We start from the raw sequence: 16,587 nt of genomic DNA on the forward strand, positions 1-16,587 counted from the left end.
CCTGTGGGCACGTCCCTCCAGTCCCGGGCTCCATCTTCACATGACTTCCCCCTGATGGCCCTTTTCTCTTATAAGGACACTCACTCCTGCCTGACTTCGAACCCAGCCTAACCCAGGATGGTCTCCTCTCAATCCTAACCTTAATTACATCTGCAAAGACTCTACTTCCAAACAGGTCACAATCTGAGGTTCCAGGTGGAATTTAGGGGACACTAATTACCCAGTCTGGAAGTGAGTACAGGACACTGCCGTACACACCTGTGACCTCTGGGCCTCTGGAAAGCCCCACCTGCCCGTCTTTGCTGGTTTCTGTGGCTTAAACCTGAAAACAGAAGAGCAGACTCAAGCCACTGCCCAAAAGCCCCAGGAAGAAGGGTTGTCCTTACGGGGGACTGAGGTGGCCTGGAGGTGGGGGGGTGCCTGGAGCCCAGTGGTGACCCCTGAAAGGTGGCCACCCCTGCAGGGACAGCTGACAGTGAAGGAGAGCAATAAGGTGTGGGGGGGTGTCTCCTGGCTCCCAGGGGATTGGCTGTTCTGAGTTCCCTGGGGACCCTTGGGCCTCCACTGCTCAGAGCCTTCCTGGACATCCCCACCCTTTGGGAAGACCGTGTAAGATGTCATGCTGTCCCGGAATCCAGGCTAAGGAGGTGACAGAAACTGGGGCCATCCAGGGACACCCCAGAGACGCTCATCACGCATGACTGGCAACTGGGGAAACTGACCAGCCCCAGAAGGTCGCCCTGCAGGGTCCTCATCATGGAGCATCAGGGCCCGTAAACAGAGCTGGTGGGGAGGGTGATAACGTGCTAAAATGAAGCCATATATATATTTTTTTGCAGTACGCGGGCCTCTCACTGTTGTGGCCTCTCCCATTGTGGAGCACAGGCTCCGGACGCGCAGGCTCAGCGGCCATGGCTCACGGGCCCAGCCACTCCGCGGCATGTGGGTTCTTCCCGGACCGGGGCTCGAACCCGCGTCCCCTGCATCAGCAGGCGGACTCTCAACCACTGCGCCACCAGGGAAGCCCAGCCATATATTTTTAAAAAGAATTTCTTCCTGTCTTACCCCTAGGTTCTTCATGACATTTTTTTCCCGTAAATTCCATATATATGTGTCAGCATACGGTATTTGTCTTTCTTTTTCTGACTTACTTCACTCTGTGTGACAGACTCTAGGTCTATCCACCTCATTACAAATAGCTCAATTTCGTTTCTTTTTATGGCTGAGTAATATTCCAATAAAGACACAAAACCTACTTGAGAATGGACTTGAGGATATGGGGAGGGGGAAAGGTAAGCTGTGACAAAGCGAGAGAGAGGCATGGACATATATACACTACCACACGTAAGGTAGATAGATAGTGGGAAGCAGCCGCATAGCACAGGGAGATCAGCTCCATGCTTTGTGACCACCTGGAGGGGTGGGATAGGGAGGGTGGGAGGGAGGGAGACGCAAGAGGGAAGAGATATGGGAACAGATGTATATGTATGACTGATTCACTTTGTTATAAAGCAGAAACTAATAAAAAAAAAAAAAAGAATTTCTTCAAGGAATCAGAAAGAAATGCCAAAAAGATAATCATAGTTGTGGTGGGCAGAAGGATCTGTGTGGGTCACTTTTTTCTTTATAGTTTTATACATTTCCCAAATTTTCTATAATGAACGCATTTTATTTTTATAACCAGAAAGATGTTACAAAGAAGAGGAAATAAAAAGGTGCTTCCACGAGGGCACAGAGGGCCGGTCCTGGGAGGTGACCCATCCAGGGAGGGGCAGCTGCCCCCGCTCCCCACCAGCCCCTCCGGCCGGCAGAGCAGAGACCAGGCAGATCTGGGGCTGCCACACAGAGACGGCTTTGCCTGTCCTCCTGCCCCACGGCTGGCAGCCTCCAGCACTGGAGAGTCTAGCTAAGGGGGGCAGACCCCACAGTGACATGGCTAGAGCACTGGGGACCCTCCCCAGGCTTAGACGTGGAAAGAACTGAGGAGGGACACCCCTGGACAGACACACAGGATCCCTTTATTTCTTGTTCATAAGCCAGAAAAAAGCCCGCAGAGCAAGAGGAAAGAGGAAAATGGTACAGGCGACCAAGCACCGCGGGCTAAGCTAAGGATCCTGGCGCCACCCTCCCCCCGCCACACCCCCCAGCCCCTGCTGTCGGCCTTGGAAGGGGGCGGGGTGGGCCATGCAGGGCCAGCCGCCCGTCCACCCTGGGCCATCCAGGCCACCCTCCCTTCCGGCTGCACACCTCCTTCCCAAACACCAGCCCTGCTTGGAGACTGTTATAACTGAGCTTCTGTAAAATTCAACGAGGTCCCACACAAACACTCACCCTCACGAACCTCCATGGAGAAGCCAAGGAGCAAAGGCGCCTCTCCAGGCTGGAGCCCCGTCCAGGCCTGGGGTCACGCCGACGCCCCCACCCCGCCACCTCCCAGCATCCTCCGCCCCTGCTCCCCTCCCCGCTCCTCCTGGGCACCCGGGGCCAGGCCTGGCCAGAGGCCCATCAGGAGGGCTGGCAGTGCCCCGGAGGCTTGTCCCCAAGGCTGGGATGCCCAGTGCCCGCCCCAACGTTCCCCAGGACCTCCTGCAGGGAGAACATGCAGAAGATCTCCTCGTAGGAGAACGCGGTCCCACTCTCGTACAGACAGGCGAAGGTCAGGGCTCTCTCGGGGGTAGGCCTGATGGACACCAGGTCAGAGTAGCCACTGGGGCCCTCGTGGATCGCCTAGGGCTCCGGGCAGCTGTGGGGGTCCAGGGGGGACCGGCTCAGGCGGATGCCCGTGTGCATCTGTGCCCTGCGCCCCACCGGGTGGGAATACAGCAGCCACGTGGGGCTCTGAGACAAGGCCGAGGGGGGACCGGGAGCTCGGGGGTCCGGGCCCCCCTATTCCCCCCAAGCCCAGGCCCTGGGCCAGGCTCACCGGAGCCATCCCCACATCCCTCCGTCCCACACAGACCCCGCCCCCTCGGGTGTCTCCAGCGCCCTCCTTCCTCTGGGGGTTCCTGGGGCCCAGGGCAGAGGTGTGGAGTGTGGAGGGGGTTCCTGCTACCCATGCAGCACCCCTCATCCTCCAGCCTGCTGGAGGGCGGGGCCGGAAAGCCCACAATGCTGCCCTGGCAGCCCCCGGCGGCCCCGGCCAGGGTGAGTACCAGCTCCCCAGGCAGGAAGGAGGCGCCCTCGTCTACACTGAGCACCTGCACGTGGCTGCCCAGAGGGCTCCAGGCATTGCCGTAGAGGATGCCACCGGTCTGCCCGCTGTCCACCACCGCCAACTGGCCCTCGCCCGAGCGCAGGTTGGGCACGAGGCCCCCGTGGTGCCAGGTGCGGCAAAGGAGTGGGGACCGGTCCCGCAGGTCTCACCGAAGCACTCTCACCGGTCCATGCGTTACGTGTAGGCCGGCACCAGCAGGCAGCCCGAGCACAGCCGGACGCCATGGCTGGAGCCGACGGCAAACGTGGCCCAGTCTGCAGGGAGGAGGGGCTGCTGGTCCCCACGGTCAGGCAGCACCACCACCCTGGGGGACGGGGAGGATGGGGGCCAGTGCCTGGGTTAGGGGACAGCTCAGAGGCAGCCATCGGCTCACTGTGCCCCCACCGTCCACTCCTTCGGGCCACCCCCAGGCTGTACAAGCCTCCTGGGTCATTAGCAGGGGCCACGAGCCCAGGCAGGCCGCTGGGCCAGGTTCTCAGCGGGTGAGCGGGAGGCGAGCCCCCAGGTGTGCGCGCTGCCTAGGCAGAGGGGCAGCTGAGGGCCGGAGGGTCTGGGCAGCCCCTCCTGGCAATGGGCTCGAGTCCCCTGGGGTGGGGTCCACACCAGCAGACAGCTCTTTAGATCCTCTGTGTCCTGTCTGGGTCTCAGAGCCTGCCCCACCCCTCTGTTTAGCTCCTACCTGCCAGGGTCTAGGTGACCCCTGCGTCAGCTTCCACATGCCAGGGTCAGAGTGGCCCCGAGGGCAGTGGGTGGTCAGGCCCTTGGGGAAGGGGCAGTGAGAGCAGAGGGAAAGCTTTGGTGTCAAGCCGACCTACCTGGCTGCAACCCTAGGCTGGGCCCCAGGGGAGGGGTGAGAAGGAAGAAGAGGAAGGGGTAAAAGAGGTGACCCACCGGGGGTTTGGGGCCAGAAGGGACCACAGCGCTCAGTCAGAGACAGGCTCGGGAAGATGACAGAGCCTGCTGGGCGCGGGACTGAGGGCTTCCGGGGACAGGACGGGGGCGGCCCACCAAACGGCGTCGGTGGCGCTTAGGCTGGGTGCGGGGTGAGGCGGGAGCTCCAGCCAGGCCCCCCTCCGCCGCCAGGGTGCAGACCCCCCCGCGGTGCAGAATCCCATTCCCCGCCCCGCGCGACCCCCTCCCTGCTCGGACCCCCCTTCCCCCCCTACCCCCGCGCCCTGCAGAGCAGGCGCCCACCTACCCTGTTCGGCGCCGCCCACCGCCTCCGCCGTGAGGCCCTGTGCGCCACCCCAGCTGCGCCCCGCGTCCCGGCTGGTCGCGCCGAAGAGGCGCGCGGCGTTCTCGCTCGCCCGCAGCGATCTGCGCGGCCTCGCGGGTGTGCCCGCGCACGGCGATGAAGAGTAAGACTGGCCATGCGCGCGACGTGCACCGGGCAGGGGTTCCTGGAGCGGTGCTCGTCCAGGACCGCTGTCCCCAGCACGCGCGCGGCGCCCCACTGCGGGGAGGGGGCCGAGCCTCAGTCCCCAGTCCTTCCGCGCGGCGCGGCCCCCGCCGCCCACCCCGGGCTCACCCGCACGGAGCCCCCAGCCAGCGTGCCGGTCCTCTGCATCAGGCAGTGGGCTTAGGCGTTGTCGGGGCTCAGCCGCTGCTCCGCAAAGGCCAGCAGGATGGGCCCGGGGGGCACGGGCAGCAGTGAGGGCATGCGGTACGTCAGGCCGGCCGTCTCGCCCTGGAAGCGCATGGTCCGTGCGGGGACACGCGGGGCCCCATGCTCTGCGGGCGGGCCCAGGACCCCAGAGTCAGCGGGGTCCCTCCGGGTGGGCGAGGGTTTTCTGCGGGTGCAGGCGCCCTGCCCCTGCCCCGGCCCAGCCCGCCTTCCTGTGCCCACCTGGAGACCGCCCTGTCCCAGGGCCCCTCACCCCCATCCAGGGTGGTCCCTCCCCAACGGCTATTGCACCCCAAATGTCTGGAATCCGCGCCTTTCTCCTCTCAGCATGGCCCACGGAGGGGGAATTGGTTGTGACAGGAGCGGGGTAGCCTGGCCAGAGCCCCTCGACCCTGCGCACCCACGTGCTGGGGACTTGAGGTCATCACAGAGCCTGCCCAGCAGGAGGCTGCCGGGGGACCCCAAGGCACTGGACAAGGAGGGGTTCAGTGTCCCCAAGCAGGGGCCCCACAACCACAGGAGCCGTGCAAACAGACACGCAGAAAAGGACACAGAAAGACACGAAACACGGAAACTTGGGAGATACAGAGGAAGACAGGCTCACATGTGCTGCACGCAGACGCCAGGCTTCCGCTGCCATCACCCTCTCAGACCTGGGGTCCTGGGGGTGGCCAGGAGACATATAGAGGGTTGCCTGCTGACCCAAGGGGGGCCCAGCAACTCTCCTGCAGATAAGGGTCCTGAACTCCAGGCCCCAGTGGGACATTTGCGAGGTAGGTGACCCACCACCCTGCCCCCCCGGGCTCCTGAGCAAGGCTGGGGGGTGTGGGGAAGTCCAGCAGAGCCACCCTACCTATGGGGTACCCCAAATAGCTCACACGTGTACCCCAAGAGAGCTAGGGGCGGTACAAGCCAGGGGGGCAACAAGGGGGACCCCAAGGAGGCCAGAGAGGTCACCACCCTGCCGTCCTGCCCCTGCCCCTTCCAGGCAGAAAGGAACCCAGTGTGGGGCGGGGGGTTTAGTCTGCAGTAGGGGGCAGGGGTTTGAACTTGAAAAGCAGCGGCTCCCACACAGTGACGGGAGGAAGATGAGCGCCCTCCACGACGGAGCCCCCCAGAAGCGGGAGCACACACAGGAGAGAAGCCAGGCTGGGGGCAGGGCATGGAGGCTGGGTGGGCTTCTCAGAGCTGAGAGCCAAGAGGGGAGGGGCGGGGGAGACCACGAGCCAGGCACCAGGAGTGCCCCAGCAGGAGGGAGCATCGCAGGGTTCAGCCACCATGAAGGCCACGGCCCAGGCCCCACGAAGCCTGGCTCCCTAAACCTTGGCCGGTCGCCCAGCCCCTCGCCCACAGGCCCAGGTTCCCGCAGGGGTGATGGAGCGTGGCCTGGGCGGCCTTTCTGGGGTGGGGTCACCTGAGGGAGGCTCACAAGGGCGGGGCCTCAGGTGTGGGTGCATTGGGGGCACACACGGCCTGCAATCCGACGGCCCCCTGCCGGGGGTCCCGTTCTGATTCGCACAAAGGTGGGCTGGCCAAGCCCCCACCCAGGGAGGGCAGTGAGTCTGCTCCCCGCAGCGCAGTGGGGTCCAGGGGCTGCGACAGGAACCGGAGGTGTCTGAGCAGCTGAGGGCTAGACGCAGCGGTAACCAGACAGGGTGTGGGGGGAGGGGAGTCCCTGTACAGCGAGGCCGGCGCACATCCAAGGACACAGTCGGGATGGAGAGAGTGGGGTGACGGGAATGAATGCACACATACACCTCCATGCCTGAGGTCCCCAAAACAGACAGACATATTCACCTCTGCCCAGGACCGCCTGCTCCTGGAAGGCTCCCTGGGGCAGTGCACTAGCCCCACCACGCTGCCCCCTGAGCCCAGCAGACCCCTGCCCAACGCCAGGTCCGCCCACCCCACCACGTCTCTGGGGCCTCTGAGAGCAGCTTCCCGTGTCCTGGAAGCCCTGGGCCCCCACCCCGGCTCTGCATCAAAAGGGCAATTGTGCCCAAGCAGGAAGCAGGTGCAGGTGCCACATGTCCCTCCAGGCTGAATGGACACAAATGGGACATTCTCTGCATTTGGCTTGCTCTGCAGGGCCCAGGACCGCCAGCAGCTGGTGCCAGCAGAAGAAGGGGGCTCAGGTCCAGCCCCCACTGTGAGACGGAGCAGCAGGGATGGAGGCTCCAGCAGCTAGCTGGGCTGTCTGCTCACTGCACAGAGTGGGACAGGCCTGCCGGGCACTAAGAGCGCCTGCGCCCGGGCCGGGCCCTGGGTTTCTGCAGAGCCCCAGAGTCTCGGGGGGGCCCTCAATCTAAGAGGAAGAACAGGCCTCCCAGGCTGCTGGCCCTGCCCAGCTTGGCCATTGCAGCAGGTCCCAGGGGTTTGGCTCGACCAGGATGGCCGTAACCCAGCGTTCAGGGGAGCCAGCACCCATAAGTCTCCAAGCCCATCTACCCTCCCCAGCGGGGCCCTCCCCAGGGGTGATGCAACACAGAAGGGGAACCGAGGCCTGGAGAGGAGATGGGACCTCCAAGACAGTCTGGTTCCCTGGCCCTGGACCCAGGCAAGTTACTGGGGGTCATTCTGCCGCAGCAGGGGCCTGCCCCGAACTCCTGCAGCCGGTCCTGTCTGGGCTCTCCCCTGGAGTACGAGCCAGCCCAGGTCACCTGCTCCACACCCTCTGAGCCAGCACGTTTGTCGCGTGGGCCTGCTGGCGCTGGGCACACTCAGCCTGCAGGGCTATGAAACACATGCATACGAAGGGCACAGGCCCTTTGCACACAAGATGGGCAGACTTGGCTGTGTCACCTCAGGATGGGTCTCCAGCCTAACCCGGGTATCCTGTGCCCTGTCCAGGGCAAGGACTCAATTCAGACACTTCTGCCTGGTGAAGCGTCACCTATGGGCCCAAGTGCTCATGCTCGCTGGAGCGGGGCCCCGACACCCAGCCTACATCTACCCCATCCTTTAAATCTACCCCGAGGCCCTGCAGGAAGTCGTCCCATTGCGGGGGGCCCATGTGGCAACTCTGGCTGAGGGGCCTCTATCCACAAGCCCATTGCCCTCAGGCCAAAGAGAGGGCCGGGGATATAGGTGAGCAGGGAGGGACTCACCGGACCCTGCAGAGCTGGCTGCGGGGCAGCTGCAGGAGTGCTTGCCTCTCCGACCCACTCACAGGCAGAGACAAGGGCCCACTCTGTGGCCGGGAGCTGGGAGCTGGCCATGCCCCAGGGCTGTGTCAGGATCCAGGACCGTCCCGCCAGCCGTGCGACTGTGGTGCAGCACAGAGAGGGGTAGGGGGTGAAAAAGTGCAGCCAGGAGGGGGCGGTGTCCGGCGCTCCACAGGGCTCCTCTCTGCTGGTCAACTGGCTCCACCCTGGGCCCTCACCCTCCAACAAGGTTGTGCTGGGGGCGGGCCGCCACCAGGGGCCACAGCTGACCTCCGTGGGGAACACTGGCGTCAGCTGCCCCCAGAGATGCCTCCCACGAGAAGCCAAGTGAGCTCTCTGTGTTCCTTCACACCACGACTTGGGTGCCTGCCTGCCGTTCCCTCGGCCCCCAAGATGCCAGCCCCTTTGGCCCTCATGGGCCCCACATCCTACCCCTGTGTCTGGGCCACCATCTCCTCCCCACGCCGTGGCCACACTCTAGAGCCGGGCACCGGCAGGGCAAGGAGGGGCGGGGTGGTGGTGGCACTGTGGCACCCACTCTACGGAGGTGGCCCAGATGTGGCACACATCACTTCTGCCCCCTCCAGGGGCCCCAGGACGTCTCCAGCCAGCAGCCCGTGCCCACATAAAAGCCCAGGGGTCTGCCGTGAATGGAAAGGGGAAGACAGTGTGAAGGAACAGCTCACACAGCCTCCGGCCTCTAAAGCCCCATCCAAACCAGGCCTCCAAGTCCCCGCATCACCTGTTCGAAGCCCCCCAGCCAGAGCAGGGCTGTCTAACCAAGGTGCCCGGGGGCCACAGAAGGAGGCAGCCCACACACACACGCCTTGTTCCCTCTCTCAGGGGTTTTCATGTTTTAGTTAGATGCCAGCTTTTTTAAACCTAGAGATTTCATATAAAAACCTGTATTTCCAGCTTCTCTTGAAAAATCAGACGGTCTGTCTCCCCGGCTTCCCCAACTCCCATGGGCACCGCTGGCTGGGACAAGCACACCCCATCCCAGTCACCCACAGCCCTGCTCACCAACCTTGACCCCAGCATCACAAGGCCTGGAGATGCCCCCCTCCAGAGAGGAGATTCACAGACTCTGCACTCCCAGCTTTATTTGTTGTGTGGGACTTAGCGTTTTAAACAACTGAGTTTGTTTTGGATGGACACCCAGACAGATTGTTTCTGAAGTTCTCTGTTACAAACCATGTACACTTTACGTTGTGATAAATACCCCCAATTTTCCCTCCAAAAAGACAGTGCCAGTTTACATTCCTGCCAACCTCAAAGGCAAGAGTAACCGCCATTGAATTTCTATGGTCATTTCATGTTCTTGGTTACTGTGCCACTGAGCACAGGCCCACATCCACGGTCCCAGCACTGTTGGCAGCGGTGATGGCCTGACACCCACTCCCTTGAGACAGCCTGCTCTCTGTATTAAGCAGCAGCAGTGCTTTCTGCTTATCCTGGACTCACTCGCTTGCCCCTGTCGGCTGAGTGGGGGGTCTTGTTTTCTTTGGGGGTTAGCAGAGCTGCCTGATGCTCAAGGCAGTGATTTGCTTTGAGTCTTTCTTTAAATTGGGGTCATTTTCCCCATTCTTTGCTTAGGTTCTCATCTATGGCCCTTACTCTCCTTCCCAGACTCCTATCAGGTTGGCTCATCCTAGATCTGATTCCCCGTCTCCACTCTCCCTTGGAATTTCCTTCTTTGCATTTTCCTCTGGGTGGAGGATGGAGGAGCCTCCAGAGGTTCTCCTGGCTGACCCTGGCTCTGCAGTGTCCATCTATCCTTCACGGTCTCTATTCCATTTTTTCAGAAGTCATTTTTTCTGTTTCCAAATATTCTCTTTTATTCTCAAGTATGCTGTAATATGTCCTCTAATCTTACTGAAAATTCATTCTTCTTAAAGTGCCTCCATTAGGGGCTTCCGTGGCGCAGTGGTTAAGAATCCACCTGCCAATGTAGGGGACACGGGTCCGAGCCCTGGTCCGGGGAGATCCCACGTGCCTCGGAGCAACTAAGCCCGTGCGCCACAACTCCTGAGCCTGCACTCTAGAGCCCCTGCGCCACAACTACTGAAGCCTGCACGCCTAGAGCCCGTGCTCTGCAACAGGAGAAACCACTGCAATGAGAAGCCCGCACACCGCAATGAAGAGTAGCCCCGGCTCGCCGCAACTAGAGAAAGCCCACGGGCAGCAACGAAGACCCAAAGCAGCCAAAAATAAAATAAAAATAAAATAATTTATTTAAAAAAAAAGTCCCTCCATTAAATTATGTCTAAGGGAGCTGCTGCCTGTTCTGTGGGTGGGAGTCCCCCTTTTCTTTGAAATGCTGATTCCCCTGAAAAGTGTGCACATGGCCGGATGCAGGAACACCTGAGCAGGTGCCAGGGTCTTCAGGACTGAGGGCCCCACATGGAAGGAAGGGGACCCCAGCACCAGGTGGAGGCCAGGCTAAGCCTCTCAGCTGAGTGTGAGAGAGTGGCTCTGTTGCTTGGGTGCTCCAGGCGCCCCACTTTTCTCAGGGCATAGGGCACATGGTGCTGGGTGTGTGCACCCCACTCTAACCACTGGACCCCCAAGCAGCCAGGGATCACATTCTGCCAAGCAGGGCATCCTCACTGTCTCCGCACGGCCACAAAGAGGGGTGCCTGGAAGCGCCCTCCTCTGGGATTGCATCCCGTGTGGTCTCCAGAGCAACCAAGGGTTGCTGGCCCATCCAAGCTCTCCAGCAGTCTCCAGCAGTCTCCTTCGCTGGACATTCATGGAGGGGGGCTATCCCAACACAGAGCTGCAGCATTGACCTGTGTTTGGGCTAAACCATTTGTCTCATAAGCATTTCTAACATTTCTCAATCAAAAACCGTTCTTCGGTTGGAAATAAGCCTCCTACAGCCAAAGATGGGAAGCTGGGCATTCCAGACCCTTCCAGACCCAGTTCCCCAGGTCCATCTTCAAAGCACTGCCTGTGGGTGTTGAACCAGTGACCAGAGCCATGTCCCCATGGCCGGCAAACTGAGGGGAGCCCCTCTGAGCTCCTCAGCGACCCAAGCCCTCCAGATTCCCTGGACTCCTGTTCTTCTGATGGACAGTGTGCTGACACGTAATTAAATATCCCTCACTTTCCTACCTGGTAAGACTTTTCTGTTTAATGGATAGGCTCACACCATGAGTCCAGGTGTGCCCAGTGTCCTATATTTGGGATCCTCACCAAAGAGGTCGCCTCCAAGAGGATGGATCAAGGGTGGTCTCTTCACAGGCGTCTTCACCCTGAGGACTGGTGGTCTGGCAGGGCCTGGGTCCCCCCAATGCCCCAGGACAACCCCCGAGCCTGAGGCGGCGCCCAGGGCCTCCCAGGGATGACAGGAGAGAGGCTAGACAGAGTCTCCGGCGCCATCACTCCAGGCCTCCAGGACATGGATGTTCTTGGGGGGCTTGTCGGGGAACTGCAGAGTGTACAGGCGAGCCACATACTGGAGCTCGGGCATGACCATCCTCTGACACATGTGCAGCATTTGGTTGTCCAGGCCCAGCCTGAGGTTGTAGCCCAGGATGTCGGCCCTGCCGGATTGGTAGGGGCACAGCTGGTGACCTGCGACTTGCCCTTGGGCACGCCATCCTGCAAGCACAGGGCCGCCAGCCCGCGCCACCGCCCCCGCAGCCGCTGCTCCTCGGAGCGCAGCCGCCCCGGGCCCAGCTCTGCGCGCAGCCGGGCCCAGCTCTGCGCGCAGCCGGGCCCAGAAGGTGCAGTCGAAGTGCTGTTAGAGGCGCCAGTCCAGGGCGCGCCAGCGCTTAGTGTGCTCCTGGCCCGAGGTCGTCAGGCTGGCGACGCTGTGCGGGCTGCGCAAATTGAGCCTGCAGGCGACCACGTCGTCCAGCCGCCAGGGCAGCAGGCGCCTCGGCAGCACCGTGGACTCGTCGAAGTGCTCAGCGATGAGCACCAGCTGGAAGCGCCGCTCCACGTCAGCCAGGCGCGCGTGCACGTAGCCCTCCTCAGGCGGCACGTCGTGGTCAAAGGCAAGGTCGAACCACATGCTGTTCCGGGCGTAGGCGTGGCGCAAGCCCAGGCTCGGGTTGTAGTAGGTCCGCGACGACGCCAGGAAGTCTTCTAGGCTGGCAATGCCCTTAAAGGCGGGGATGTAGCCCTTGTAGTAGATGAAGGAGGACTCCAGCTGGAAGACAGGGTTTCTGAGGATGGAAAAGTAGGTGTCGCTGGGCATGACTTTCTGCACCTGTTCGGTGACAGAATGGGAAGGGCTGGTGACTCTCCGGACGCCTTCGCAGCGGCCCTCCGCCCCAGAGGCAGGTGGTGTCTCCTCCCCCGCTCCCCACCCCGCAGCACACCTGAACCTGCCCCCTGCGCTCCGCCCCATCGCCTCCCCGACCCGGCCTCCCTGCATCCAGTCCAGGCCTCCTGGCTCCCCTGACCGCAACTCTCCACCAGCATCCGGAGTGACCCTAAAACACCTAAAACCGAGCCAGGCCCCTCCCCCCCACCCTTCCCCCTCACCCCTGCTAAGCCTTTCGGAGGGAGGTCAGAGAAGACCCCAGGAGGAGGTGACCTCTAAGCTGAGACCCGAATGACCCAGAGAAGGAGCTGTGAAGAGCCTCCCCACCAAAGGGCTCGTGCAAAGGGCCTGGGGTGGGAAGAGCTGGCGGGTTAGGGAACCAGGAGGAGGCGGGAGAGGAAGAGGGAGAGGGCAGCAGACCGTGAGGTGCCCGCCGCAGGCGACTGGCAGCCGGGGAGGGGGCCGCGGGGGCCGCGGGGGGCCTCACCAGACCCCATGCAAGGTTCCGGCCTGGTCTCTGACACGCACATCCCCACGGCGTCAGCCTCTCCGGTCCCGGCTGGTCACACCGCAAAGCCAGGACGCTGCGCGGGCCTGGAACTGAGCCCCGCCCCCAGGAGCCCAGCTCCCAGCCGCACCTCCCGCTGGTTGAACCTCAGGTGGTCGCACTTGATGTTGAAGCGCCGCTCGGGGCTGCCCTGCTCAACTCCCTCCACGTAGCGCGCCAGGAAGAGCCAGGGGTAGCCCAGGTAGAAGCGGCCGCCGGCCGGCAGCGCCACCGCCACCGCCAGGTTGTGCGTCTCGGCGAAGCGTAAGAGGGTGTTGAGCATGGTGCTGCCGGCCGTCTTGTGCGTCTTGAGGAACATGACGTTGGTCACGGGGTCCCCTCATCCTGGCCCCCAAGGAGGCTGGGGGGAGAGCACAGCCGCTGTCGGCCAGGGGGCCCCCGCGCTTCCCCACCCGGAGACCTCCACCCAGCAACCCCGGAAGCTGGAGGCCCTCAGACCTTCTCCTGTCACTGTGCTCCCCCAGCCCACACTCCTTGAACTGGTGACACCCCAACCCAGCCCCATCACTGTGCTCCCCTTACCCTGGAGACCCCAGCCCTGCAGCCCTGGACGACCACGGGCACAGACACCGTTGCTTCGTCAGTGGCTGCACCATCTGGCCCCGCACACTGCAGGCTGGGCTCCCAGGCCCTGGCTCCCCGCCCCACCAACCTCCTGTCTCGCTCCGAGGCCGCCGGCATGGCTCTGGCCCTGCCACCCAGGCCCCATGGCTGGCGTTTCTTGGCTGACCCTTCATGCCGAGACCAGCTGACCTCACTGCAGTGCGGGAGTGGACACTGGTGCCCACTCCTGTGATCCCACAATGGCACCCACCCAGCTGTGGACGCCAGCCTGGAGCAATGGGTGCCCTCCCTGCCCCAACACAGGGCCCCAAAACAGGGCTGGTAAGAGTGACCCAGGAGGGTAGGGGACAGGATGCAGAGGCTTGTGCCAGCCCTGGGGACAGCTGAGGGGTAGGCAAAGATACCCGGGGGCTTTGGCACTCCCCCCTCTCCTGTGGACATCAACCAGAGGGGTGGGGGGTGGCCTGGGGCTGCAGGGCCCTTCCAGCAGCCAGGCTAAAGCACTGGGCCTGGGTGGCCATCGGTGTGGACCTTGGGCTTCACAGAAGTTATACCACCAGCAAGTGGGGGAACAGCGGTCCTGACCTCCCCAACCCTGCCTCGCCGTCACCCTCTGCCCAAGACACCCCCAGCCCGGGGCCAGAGTCAACCCTCCCGTAGCCCTGCCCAGAGGCCTGGGAAGCTTACTGCCCATCGGAGACACTGGGAGGCCCCCAGGAGACAGGGTGACCGTAAGGAAGGGCCCACTCCTCCATTACAGAGGGGAGACTGAGGCCCTGAGGGAGGCGTGGCCTGCCACCGTCACGGCCAGTGCTGGGTGCCTCCCAGAGGTGGGCAGGTTGGGGTCCCACTACTGCTCTGGGAGGGGGCAGTGCCCAGACCTCAGGCTACCTAACTCTGGACTCAGGGCACAAGCAGCCCGACGTCCACGTGGAGGAAGCCAGCCAGCAGGAACACCGTAGGGCCAGGAGGAGGAGGATGGCCCAGAAGCACCTGTGGGCAGGGGGAAGCCCTTCAGCCCCCAGGTCAGGGGCCCGGAAGGAGCCAGCACTGCCCACCCCCATTCCTACCCCCTCCACCTCCCCATTGTCCGTGTAACAGCTTGTATCCAACACCTACTACTGTGCACTGGTCCGTGGGGGCCCTGGGGTGGGGGGTGAAACCTGGGATGGGCGACTCCACCCCCACCGGGTCCCCCACCATCCACTGCTCAGAAACCAGCAGAAGCCAAGAGGGGGACCCACTCCCCGGGGTGGGGGGCAGAGAAGGGTGAGCTGGTGGGCAGAGGTGAAAGCAGGTCCGGGGACCCCCAACCCTAAGCAGGGCCCCCTGAGAGGCTGTGGCACATCAACGGAGGGAGGGGCCCACCAGAGGGGAGCCTTGGGGGGCCTGCCTGGGTGCCAGGAGCTCGGCACGTGGGGTGCAGGCCATGGTCCCTGGGCCAGAACACCCAAGGGAAATGCTGTGACCATGTCAGGGAAGAGACAGGGCTGGGACAAGGGCCGCCCCCCTCGGAGCTGGGCAGTGACCGCCTCCTATGTCCTGCCATCCCGTGGACAAAGAAGCTGCGGTGGGTCAGCCATGAGGGGCCTCCCTGGCCCTCCCCACTCCGAGGGCCACTTTGGACTGAGAAAGGGAGAGGAAGCCCCAGCCAGTCTCGGCTGTGTCAGCCACCTGCAGGCCGCCCCAAATTTCCATCCCCAGCCTGGGCTTGCCCCACGTCTCCACTGGGGTGTCCAAAGGCATCGCAGCCGCCAAGGCCCACACCACGGCTCCTGCCCTGCCCTCCAACCCAGCCCACTCACAGGGTACAGCGGCTCCTTCCACCTGCTCTGGCCACATGGCCCCCCATCTTCTGTCTCGACCCACACCGCTCCCAGACCTTGGGGGCCTGGTTACTCCCACCTGCGTCCCTGCCCCCCATGGTCCACTCCCCCTCAGCAGCCCAAAGGACCCTTTTATTAAAAAGCCCAAGGTGCTCAAGCCCTTGTTTAAACCCCTTAATTGAAAAGGCTCTTCTGCTATAACCCTCCAGGAAAATGCATGTCTTCCCAGCAGCTCCCCAGGCCCCCTGCCCCTCCCCCCACCAGCCACTGCCCTCCTCCTGCCTCCTCAAAAATCCAGCCCCAGGGCCTCTGTACTCACGAGGCCTCAGCAGGGGACACTCTTCCCAGTTACTGCACGACCCACCCCCAGCTCCTCTGGGCTCGGTCTCGGGCAGGGGGATCTCCCCAACCTCCCTGCAGCAGTGCTCACCCCACCCCTCGTTGTCTCTCCCTTCAGCCTCACTGCCACCTGAGGGGGTTGCATATGAATCTGTCCATTTGTGGTCTGTGCTGCCCACTAGCGTGTAAGCTCCTAGGTTCCTAGAAGGACAGCTGGCATGTGCAAGGTGCTCAGCTCGTATTTGCTGAGTAAGTGAGTGAAGCCAAGCACGCGTCCCCTCCCCCCACCGCGGACCTCCTGGTTTGAGCTGGCATAGGATGCAGGGGGAAGGGAAACCATGGGGCGGGGACAGGTTTTGATGTGGGGGGTGCAAATCTGTTGAGTGTGAAATGTTCTGAGACACCCAGTGCAGATGCCAGGCAGTGACTAGAAAGGGAGTCTGGAGCTCAAGGAGTTGCTGGGGCCAGGACACGCGTTTGCACATCAGCATAAAAACCCATGTCAGTTGGAGCCTCGGCCACAAGAATCAGAAAACGATGGTGGACTTTCCTCACCAATCTAGAAGTTTGGGAGGGAAGCCACTGGTTCTGGCAGACTCAGCCGCACCACGCTGAGGATATTGACATCTCTCTCTCCACACATGTGGCCTCATAGTCACAAGATGGCTGCCAAGCTCCAGACATCACATCAACATTTGGATCAGCAAGAAGGGAGAAGGGACAGGACCAGCCATGATAAGGAACCAAAGCCCTTTTAGAAGCCTCTAGCAAACCTCCACTTCCATCTTGTTGGCCCAAATTCGGTCACATGGTCACCTCCAACTGCAAGGAAAAGCATTATTTAGTGTTTACAGCCTCTGTGGTGGTTGGGGGTGGGGCGGGGGGAAGGGAGAAGGTGATGGGTGTCAGCCTCAGCTATAGTTGTGTAGCTCTATGGGAACAGTGGGCTGTAGCCTGGGCCTAGCTGGGCTTGCCCTGGAGGCAGACACATCTCTGAAGGAAATACAAGTGG

The 16,587-nt window shown here is 62.3% G+C and overlaps 2 protein-coding genes across 2 annotated transcripts; both read right to left on the reverse strand.

The window, feature by feature from the left end:
- Positions 1-2,505: 2,505 nt before the first annotated feature.
- NEU4 (neuraminidase 4) lies at positions 2,506-10,986 on the reverse strand (the record flags this gene model as incomplete). The annotated part of the gene is given in 17 exon segments (XM_079709935.1): positions 2,506-2,727; positions 2,731-2,861; positions 2,864-2,968; positions 2,971-2,992; positions 2,994-3,331; positions 3,334-3,373; positions 3,377-3,388; positions 3,392-3,468; positions 4,413-4,512; positions 4,514-4,580; positions 4,582-4,667; positions 4,743-4,793; positions 4,797-5,004; positions 5,239-5,307; positions 6,268-6,431; positions 7,946-8,103; positions 10,914-10,986. Coding segments are annotated over 17 exon segments (1,923 nt in total).
- A 377-nt stretch (positions 10,987-11,363) lies between these two features.
- On the reverse strand, positions 11,364-15,334 carry GAL3ST2 (galactose-3-O-sulfotransferase 2; the record flags this gene model as incomplete). The annotated part of the gene is given in 9 exon segments (XM_079709936.1): positions 11,364-11,575; positions 11,578-11,704; positions 11,706-11,750; positions 11,754-12,221; positions 12,917-13,164; positions 13,499-13,577; positions 14,323-14,369; positions 14,372-14,403; positions 15,216-15,334. Coding segments are annotated over 9 exon segments (1,377 nt in total).
- Between the last annotated feature and the right edge of the window lie 1,253 nt (positions 15,335-16,587).

This window comes from Hyperoodon ampullatus, assembly GCF_949752795.1.
Source record: "Hyperoodon ampullatus genome assembly, chromosome: 8".
NCBI classification, from domain to species: domain Eukaryota; kingdom Metazoa; phylum Chordata; class Mammalia; order Artiodactyla; family Ziphiidae; genus Hyperoodon; species Hyperoodon ampullatus.